This window comes from Gavialis gangeticus, unplaced genomic scaffold (genome assembly GCF_001723915.1).
Source record: "Gavialis gangeticus isolate Ggan-Ray unplaced genomic scaffold, GavGan_comp1, whole genome shotgun sequence".
Lineage (NCBI taxonomy): Eukaryota > Metazoa > Chordata > Crocodylia > Gavialidae > Gavialis > Gavialis gangeticus.
The window spans coordinates 43,675,774-43,686,469 of record NW_017728996.1 but is presented as its reverse complement, the minus strand read 5'-3'; the positions used below and the strand labels follow the sequence as shown (position 1 = coordinate 43,686,469).

General features: G+C 40.5%; 1 protein-coding gene across 1 annotated transcript in view; it reads right to left on the bottom strand.

Moving 5' to 3' along the window:
* The window catches only part of USP3 (ubiquitin specific peptidase 3), a 63,127-nt gene that overhangs the window by 8,795 nt on the left and 43,636 nt on the right, over positions 1 to 10,696 (bottom strand). Inside the window, exons 6-10 of the mRNA XM_019504385.1 lie at positions 9,625 to 9,707; positions 8,101 to 8,214; positions 7,054 to 7,167; positions 2,431 to 2,577; positions 6 to 112 (exon numbers count right to left, since the gene is read on the bottom strand). Of these exons, the coding sequence (XP_019359930.1) occupies positions 6 to 112; positions 2,431 to 2,577; positions 7,054 to 7,167; positions 8,101 to 8,214; positions 9,625 to 9,707 (565 nt within the window). The remainder of the gene's footprint in view (positions 1 to 5; positions 113 to 2,430; positions 2,578 to 7,053; positions 7,168 to 8,100; positions 8,215 to 9,624; positions 9,708 to 10,696) is intronic.

Below are 10,696 nucleotides of genomic sequence, written 5' to 3'. Positions count from 1 at the left end.
ATTACCTAGGAATGGGTCAAACTTTCTAGATTCAGTCCCACATATTAAGCAGTTGACTTCATTTTGAAGAATGCCGCCAAATATAGCTGTGACAACCGTAGAAGCTCCATTTCTAAACCAACCACCAGAAAAAGAAAGGAAATCATCAGAATTTCTGGTTTGGTTGCATTTTTACAATTAGTTTATTTATTTTCACACTTGCACTCTTACAAGTCAATGGGCAGAGCAATTTGGTTTGTGTGTAATATAAACAAGAAAAAAAACTCATTTAAATGTGGTTTTACCCATGTCACGAAGCAATCATTTAGGCAGAAATATAACAAGAATACGAGAAACCTAGAAAGAATTAGAAGCTATACTAAGCAGGTAACTGGAAATTAACAGATTCTCACCAATGACCTAGATTAACGTCCTCTGTCTTTAAAAAAAAACAACTCTGGGTGACTTCAGGCACAGGTAATTCTGTACTTGTAGTACCCCATGAATTTATACTAAAAAAAAATTGAAGAGGAGAATACACCTCAAAACTGAAGTCTGTGAAGTCTGTGCAGTGTGCATTTCTTCTTTGGACTCGCTCCCTTGCAAGTCTTTTGTGTTTGTAAGTGAGTTTCTGTATCATTATCAGTCCTCTTTACTTGCATAAATAAATGATAGTACTCTTCGTTTTAGAAGCTACAACATAGAAATCTTAAGGTGGCCTCCTGATAAAACAAGGCCAAACCAGCAATATTGCATGCACAGTGAGATATGTTTCTGTGACTTAATGCTAACTCGTGGTAGAATGAAAATCACAAGCAAATGCAGGGCAAGAAAAAACCCAGGCAACCTATGTTTATCTGATACAGAGCCTCAGGTGAACTGCTCTCTCCTGGCTGTACCTCCATAAAGCTACTACGCTGGAGGTAATAGCACATTAATAACTGGGCTCTGCCATTTTAGATTGGGTAGGTTCCTAACACCCACTCTGACACTTGGGCACCGCCACAAGGTTCTGTTTTTTTGGTCAGGCAAAGCAGCTTTTGAAGCCCATTTAGTTTTATTGAGACCAGCTGAGAACTGCAAGTTTTTGGTCCACTTTAAACTATACCTGAAATGTCCTGTATAACTTCTCCACTCTGTGAAGCTGTACAATTACTCTGTGGAACTGCATAAATCAAGAAAATGTAATAGCCAGTGATGCTTTATAACAAATCTGAAGCTTGTAGATTTCAAGTAGTAAAATTTACACAGTTCTCATGGAACACGAAGCATACTTTCAAGCTCACACATTGTCTGCATCTCAGGTCCATTTAACATGTCATTCTTTTCCCTACAAAAATCAGGACAGACAACTCTCAGCTACTCCTACTGCAAGGAGTCTGCACAGTAGCTCAAGTCCAAGTTGCACTGATTCAACATTCTTGCCTAAAGCAAAAAATTTTCAGTCGCACTGCAGATTTCATTTTAACAGAGTGCACATGGAAAAAAAAATCATTTCCAAAGGAAAAGATGTGAAAGGCACCTAACGTACCTCAATTTCAAAAAAAGAGAATGATTGGAAAAATCAGAAAGAAACCAGAAGCATGACCAAAGGTGAAGTAAAGCAGCAGCTGCTTCAAGCATGCCTCATAGGTGATAAATAGTCTTATTAATTGAAAAAAATCCAATTATATCAAATTATACTCACTCCCTGATCCATTCACATCAATACAAGAATACACTGCAATCTGTGGCCCATTTTTAATTAAATTATAAATACAGCAGGTGAGAACTCCTTCCCACCCTGCAAACTTCCAACTCACTCAGGCCACTGATTATTAAGAGAGTTCAGACTCCCTGAACACATCATACAAAACAGAGAACAGTGAGGCTGGGTTTAGTTTTTGAAGACAATGGATCAAAATGTCACACAGGTTGATCTGCTATTAGTTCTTTTCTTTTACATGCCGAGGGAATTCAACAACTCATCAGAAAAAATGGATCCAAGATGCAAAGTAAAAACAGTTAAAAACAGCAAGTAAAAGGGCCTGCACAGCAGAGATAGGCAATGTTTTGGGCAGAGTGCCAACCCCCCCCCCAACCTTGACTTGGCAGATGTTGGCGTGCCAGCGGTGGATGGCAGGGGAGCCACAAGGAGCCCAATCCGTGTTGTGGCAGCATAGCCCTGGCCCCTTCCCCACCATCTGCCCCGAGGTGTGCTCAAAATGCCTTTGCATGCCACACTGACACTCATGCTGGGGACTGCTTACCCCTGACCTAAAGTGTCATACTTTGGAATGTCATTCTTTTACATATACAAAATAATGATACAATAAGAAAATTCAAACAAAGAACAACTTAGATACTTCAATCTTAGCCTCTCAGTGATAAGTGAATCGAAACTTTGATTCAGACACGCTGTCACTTAAACTATTGGGGGAGGGGGGAAAAACCAAAACTAAACAGTCTTACATGCAACATTTGTTGCTTGCAGAGAGACCAGAATTTTCTTGCAAGATGACTGAGCGGGAAACACCATTGAAGCCACCTTGGAGTTCCAGATGTAGATGGTCCAAAAGATAACGCATGAATTCATGGGCATCTTGTTGCTGGTACCCCCTTAATGCAAGGATATGCAGTGAATGCAGACTGCATCTTTACTGATGACATATTAGCAGAATACATTTGCAATGTTCAAACTGACCATACAGCCAATTACTTAGCGTTTTACAGTGCTCTCTTGCTCATACTATTCTAGTATCAGTAGTCTACCAACTTCTGCAACTGTGGCATTAACAGGTCTACATCAGACTGCAACACTTGATCATTGTCTCAAAGGACACAGCTTGTGAATCTGCAGACAATGTGAGGTGCCCCTCCCTTCCCATCCAGATCTGTTCCACTTAAAGTTTAATAGTTTAAAATTAAATGGTGGGGAGGAGAGGTGAAGAACCCAATGAAAGCCACATTGATAACACTACAGAACAGCAGACACCAGCCAATACTTGTTTTTTGATGTATATGTCAGTTTGCTTCTTTTGCATTGTTTTGATAAGCAACAATACCTACAATACTGTGTAGAATCGTAGTTTTTAAAGACAGACTGGCCCTTCATGACCAATATACAGCTGGCTGGGTGAAGTCCTATCACTGGGCCAAGGCCACTGTAACTGCTGGCCAACAATGAGAACTTACTTCGTATAAAAGGCTATCACATTTGTTGATATCCAGCACTGCTTTCAAGCACTGGGATTAGACAGAGCACTAGAGACGTAGCAGATGGAGGTGGCTATTGATTATCTCCTCCCTCCTTGCAAAATCATCCTCTCCCTTCCTCTTTTGGGCTGCTGGTTGCACGTGTCAGCAGCTTGTTGCACGGCAAGTGAAAAAGGGGTATGGGCAGTTGGACCCACTGTTGGCACATCTGGGCTGTGAAGTAACTGTGCAGGGCTGCAGCCTGAACTGATCATAAGTGATACAACAGGGGGGCCTCAGTATCATCTAGTATCAAAAGTACATTTTTGGCAGTAAGATTCAAGAGTATCTGGCTAATTTGGGTCAGATTTAATTCAGCCACAAAACCATCATTCCTTTGGCACTGTCAGCAGGTTTTCTTTTTCTAAGTAAAGGCTTTCCTTTTCTGGGTGGTAGCTTCCACATCTCCTGCATGGCAAGCTCTTTAAAATAAGACATGTGAAAGGGGAAATATTTCTAATATTTCTAGACTGACTTTCACATCTGTGTTTAGAATAGCATGCCTCATCCTCAAGTCACTTTGCAATATGTGAAGGAAAGAGGGTATCTAGGCTCAACCAAGCACATCTGGATTTGGAGGTAAACTTCACCTACTGAAGTTCCCTGGAGTCTAAGGACCACAATGGATGCAGTAAGCAGAAAGGTGTTGCCTAGACAAGAGAACCTTGTTGTTGTACAGGTAGCCAGGTACTGGGAGCAGAAGCAGTTAGGCTAAACAGATTTTTTTAATTAGTCATTGAGCTAAAGCTGTATCAATTTAAGGAAAGACTGGAAGACATGATCTTAATCTTCATAAGATCCTCAAAAATCCAGATGTATAAATGGTGGGAGTGTTCAGATGTTACACACACAGAAACTACCTAGCATTTGCACACTGGTGGTGCATCACATGTAAAATCAAACAGAGCAGCCATGATAATGAGGGCAACTGTGACTGATTATTCAAACATGATTGTTTATGCTGCAAACAGAAGCCTCCTAAAATCAACTTCGTTCCTCCAGTACCTGCTGTATCTCTAGCAATAGAGTGCTTTATCTAACCACTAAGTGGGATTTTCATTATTATCCTTTGCTGCTTTAGCAACAAGTAACTATTTTAGTATGTTCTAAACATATTTCTAACACATGTAGCCTTCCTGCGTGAAGGCATCTTCAAAACAAAAAAGGTCAGTAGAGGTGGAAAACCGAATTCAAAAGATTACTGATCAAAGGCAAGTATCTTGCTAAACCTTCTGCTATGCAGGTGAGTATCTAACACAATCTTACAGGTAGGGAAATCACTTGCCCAGAGTCCTTCAGCAGTCCAGTGGCAGAGCTGGAAAAAGAACCCAGTTCTCCTGAGGCCCAGTCCAATGCTCTATCCTCTATTTCCAAGTTAGCTGTTTATATACAGATACTGACCATTAGTACTCCATACTGATTATCATCCCTATAGAATAAATGAATGAGGCAGTTCAAAGCCAGGTGCTAAATGTAAAAAAAAAAAAAAATCATTTAAATGCAAAAAGACTGGCTAGGAATTACTGAATTAATGCAGACTTTGTTTACTTTATCTGCATTTTAAATTTTGAGTAAATTATACAAAACCGCCACAGAAGGTTTCTGGGAATAGAAGCATGCAGAAAGACTACATTTCAGACATGAAAAAGGGAACCTGCATTTTCAACCCCTTAGACTGAATTAATAACATGAACATATTTAGTCCAAAAGAGATCTTTTTAAATGAGAAACATTTGATCTTAAAAATGTGCTGCACATTCATTTGCGATGGCATTTATAACCCTGTTCTTCCTGATGGGTATTTGATTTACTCAAGTATAAACAATGTTTTATGGGCATAAACTTGTTTTAGAAGGTATGCTTTTAAATGTGATCAAACCACCACATAATTGACTATGAGCTATCTACAATAAAATGATGAACACATTTTCTTTGACTGGAAATATAGTTTCTCACACCAGAATCTCACAATTCACAAAACATTAGCAAAGTAACTCTACTTCAACCCAGCAAGATACTATAGAGCTTAGAATGCAAGAAAGTGAGCGCAGCTGACCTGCCACACTACAGGTCAAAGGCCAAGCTCTCATAGCAAGACTACAGAGTTTAAGGGGAAAATCTTATTTGTCACTACACACAGTCTACTGTAGTTGTATTAAATTTGCATCTAATTGCTAAAATGAGTTATACTCTCTATTTATACGTGGAACAGGAAAGAGAGAATTGACCTCAGCAGTTTCAAGTTGCTTTCCATTATGCTACATCCAGTTAGAAAGACAGGGTCTGTGGTGATAAGAACAGGTAAATGGCATTAAGAACTAAACTCTGAAATGTTGAAATCCACAGGAAAAAACTGACAACTGCCCAGGATGTCAAGGTTCCACCATCACTGCACTCAGCAAAGTAGTATAGTGGCAGGTCAGCAATAAGACACCTAACTCCAAACCTAGCACCTACCTCCACGTGACCATTGTAGTCTGGCCACATCACATGGTGGGACTACATTCTAGCTGTAGTATCAGTAACTTAAGCACCATGGTGCAGTTCCACACTGAACAACTATTCCTTTAGAACTATTACCCACTGCTCCTCCAGGCCAGAGGAATGGAGTAGAAAGCAGACTAAGCAACTGAATAGGCAGCCACTGTCCATATTGCATTCTACATTCTTTGCTTTACCCAACACAAAGATAAACAGATGGCCTGAAGGCTCAGTACACAAATATACCCCTCTAAAAAGTGTGCACTTGTCCCAAAGTAGCTTGTGTTACGAATGGGTAGCAAGTTTCCTTCTACCACAAGAGTGCCAAATTCCCAGAAAACAACAGCACTTTTTCGTTAAAAGCCACAACAGAATCCACAGTGCTGAAAATTTGCTAGAGGAACTTAGACACAGATTTCTTATTTAGTCTCATGAGAATTAGAGAGTGGATTTATTACTGATAATGGGGTTACTGGTCAAGGATATTAAAGATGATGTTTTGATGCCTACAATGTTTGGCCATGGCTTGAAACTACTGGTATTAAAACTTCCTTGATTCTATTAAGCCAGTGAAATGCTTATTATGCAGTGTGCAGAACAGAATAGATGGCCTTTTTATTATCTGGGTTATCCATCTAAACACGTATGTTCACAGCATCTTTTCAGCACTGCTGGAGATGTAACAGATATAGAACATCTTTACTACCTGAGAACATGGAGCAACTTACCTTCATCACAATAAATCCTAACAGGTTTCAGTGCTCCTTTGAAAGAGGTTCAGGGGCCAGGACAGGGCGACCTTGGAGAGGAATGATACTTTGATTTACTTGGGTAACTTTTTTTCCCTTCTTCTGACAGCACGGGTGCAAAACACCTATTACATAAAGACTAATTCTCTCATAGCCCTTATCTAAAAAGTTACACAGGTAGCGGTTACAATGTTTTAAGAGAATCAAGGAAGTTTTGCCCAGTATGTTTTGTTCAGGCCTGTGGCAGCTATAAGTTTTTAACATTCTTACAGGCTAACGTTTTGGTTCTGTCCAGTCTTTCTCCTCAGTGATTTACCTATATGACACTTCTTTAGTTTTCTACCCCTGCAGCAACCAATACTCCAAGTAATTAGCTACTACCCTCATATCACATATGAAGAATGTGTCTTCTCAGACATTGTTGCATGTTGACCACAAGTCATTACAGATGAATGCAAGTCATAGCATTGCACTCCTTGTCATAAGAAGTATTTGCAAGCACCGGGGAGGCTACATGCAGCATGTTCCAGGAGCCAGCAAGTCACAGATTAGGCCGTAGATAGGACAAAGTTACTTTCAGAAACATTTTCCTTTGTCTTGCAGAACTTACCTAAAATTTGGCATAATTTTCCAAACGACATAAAAAAGAGACTCTGGGCTAAAAGCTGTTTGACTGCCCTGCCAGAGGGCACAAAGAGTCTTCCTAAACTCTTCCACCAATGAACTGGGGAAAGAAAATGAAAGTGACCAATTAGCAGGGAATCTTATATAATCTTCAGGTCCTTCTCAGTTCAGTGGAATAAATCTTATACAAGTTATTTTAATGAAAATGGTCCCTATTTGTAAACTGTTTAGTTTTACTTTAAACCCAAAAACATATCCCAAATGTCTAAAATTTTAGACATCTAAACTCAAATCCACAAAGGTGAAGAAAGCCAACATCATAGAATCACAGCTGCAAAGGATGAAAGGGACAGATTTTCTGTCTAGGTCTTCATCGCCATGGCTATCCAAGCTCTTCTAAAGCTGTCCCTGTAAATTCTGTCCAGACTCTTTACAGGCTGGTATAATTTTACAACCTACCTGAAGATTTGGTCTACTCAGTCACCCTATGAATTCCCATTTGTTACCATAACCTAATTTCACTGGCAGGAAATGTATATTGATAACCTAGTTCTTTTACTTAATTAGTTTACTCTATTATATTAAATTTACCATAAACCCACCTCATCCTGATTTCAGATCAAGCTGAGCATCTTTCTTCACTTATTATGTGAATTTTGCCTTTTGTTTCTCATACTTCTCCCCATCTTTCTCAGTTCTAGACAATGTTTACCATTGTTTAAGGTCCTTCTAGCAATTGAATACATTCTTGTATGCTAAGTGAAAAACGTATCTGAACAACTGATTCAGCATTAAGCGCTGGGTGAGACATAGTCCAGGTAGGTTACTTAATTCCAAACTTTCACTTGATCACACTCTAACACTGTGTGATGTACACAACTCTCCCCTGTGCACTAACAGCTACAAGAACAGAATGGAAATCATTTAAGCTTCTCCATCTGTACTGACGCTAACAAGGTAGCTGGGAACACTACTGTAAGTATCTGATGCTGCTTCTTGAAATTCTGTGCTAGTAACAAATGTGTTAACTTACACGTTGTTATCCCCTTGGCTCCTGGTGTGGTAAGTTCGCCTGCCTGCTGTTTTCCCATTCCGCAATTCCACAGCTGGCAACTCCTTGAAGTAGCAGCAAAACTGCTGAATGTTACTACAAGAAAGGAAAAAATTTAAGAGAAACATATAAAGAACTGAGACAAGACATACACACAAGACAAGGACAAGGTCCTTGGAAGTGCTCACCTGCTTTCTTCAAATTATTTAAGTGATCACACTGAATTGTTCATGTTTCTCAGCAACAGAATTAGTCTAGATGCATGTAATATGCATGTAATACTGCAGCAGGATTACTCGTTATATGTACAATGAGCATAACTATAAATCACCACCCTGGCTTTAAACTGCAATAGCCATTACACTTCCTTTGATGAGGAGAGAACAGAATTCCATCTTTTGTAGCAACACAGCAATTAAATCTTACATGCTGCCGTTGGAGTAGAAAGATTCTACCACTGTACTACAGAACCAGGCATGGTACAATACATATGGAGAGGACAGAGAAGGGGCCAAAAGACTCCCTATTTCAGTGCAGCTGTCTGCCAAGATGTATGACTTTTTCTAACCATGTTTTCTGAGGAGACCCTGACCCTGTCAATAGGAGCAAAAGCTCAAACTAAAAACCAAACGCATCCACCCCACTTCCCTGGGCCTAAACAAAAGGAGTCTCAGCTCAGGCATGCAAGTGTGAGCCTGGCCAGAATGCTGGTGATTCAGCTACCAAAAGGCGCCTGGCAGATGTTATACTTAAAATGTGATTAAGCAGCTTAAGTAGTAACCCTGCCACATGTTCATTCAATTAATGGTACAACACAACAGGGACGTGCAGTGACTTTGTGGCTGGCTCCCACTGGGCCTGAAACTGAACATGCAGCCAGCCTCAAGGACTCCATGCACTCCCTGTGTCTGGGGAGCCCAATCAGATAGCCAGCTGCAGGGGCACCAGGCACTCAGCTTACCAGTTTAGGGCACTGGCATTATGGCGCTACTGGGATCCAATCCTTGAGCCTTTAATTGTGCCTCCAGCCATGTGTGAATAGCGTGGTAGGAGGCAAAACTGTTAGGTTCATGATTCAGTTAAGGCACACTGGGATCTGAATGTCTGCCAGGCCTCACTGCCACAAACCTAGGTCCAACAACCGATTACCCAGAAACTTTGTTACCATTTTCACAACAATAATCTCTCCCCATCTTCTCAAACTATCTCAGGGCAAAGACAGTTTCATCAACACCCTAACATATTGCTCCCCTGCTTTCTTTGGGCTGTGGTGCTGCTTGTTAATTAGTCATAGGGGTCGCTTTGGAGAGGGGAGAGGTCCTTCACTTATCCTGAAACTCTGAGCATTTAGCTCCCACAGCACTTCCCATTCCTGCAAGTCCAGGGGAGATTTGAATAACAGCAGCACAACCCTTGCACCTTGCACTGCAGCACAGATGCCACCAAAACGCCACTGGACCAGTACAAGAATCTGATTTTGTCACAGCACAAAGATGTCACCAGTACCTGAGAGACTGGAGAATTGCATTCATGAAACATGTGTTCCCCAGATTCCGGAGACCTGTGGCACAAAGGGCAGTGGTGCTCCCCTGTGAACCAAAGAAAGCAGATGAGTCAGAAGAGACAGGTGTCTGCCCCTTACCATGTGCCAAAAACTCACCTGCCTGGAAGAACACATTTAAATAAAACTAATGACAAACTTGAGCTGGGGAAGACAAAGCTGTGGCATATCCTACTCAGATGGTCTGAAGGATCTTAAACTTTCAGTCAGTTTTTGAGGGGCAGTTAATCTATTCACATTCAAGTCCATTTATTGAAAATGTGCTACTGTCTACTCCTTGAAAGGACAATTCACACAGACCTCATCATTGTGGGGGGTTTTTAACTAATTTTTTATCCAGTTTATTTTTAACAGTGCGATTTTGAAGAGTATTTAAGGACCCGATTTCCAGTGGCCTTCAGCGGCAGGAGGTACAAGGAGAATGGGCTGGAAAGGTTCCAGACAGGCCAGGCACATGGTATTTCAAAACTACTGATTCCCACAATTTAGAGCAATACTGCATGGACATTAACTTGTTTTTGCCAAGTGATGTGGGATTTTGGAGTTATTTTTATTTTCAAAACCCCACCCCTTGTGCTTTATCTATAGCCAATCAAGTTTAAGTATTATGTAAGGACTGTGTGAGGAACTTCTAACCCTTAAGCTCTGTAAAGTGGTATTTAAAATCTTCTGCCAACATTATTCCAAGTGTAACATAAAACCAAACGTTGGAGCCAGTCTGCTTTCGTGGAAGGATGATGGGTGCGTGTTCAGTTATTTAGATACTATCCTCTAGCCTACATCCTAGTATCTCAAGACAACTTATTAGCCACCAGAAACATTCAAAAGCTTTAAACTGTAGCAAACCCTATAGACCATCAGTGTATTTTTAAATATTCTGTCAGAAAACTCAGTATTAATCAAACACAACACCATTCAGCTTTCCAGTAACTGAATGAACTATTTTTAGATGGTCTCGTTTCTGATAAAGAAACAAACGCACACCTCAAAATAACCCCCCAGAATGCTCTATGACTT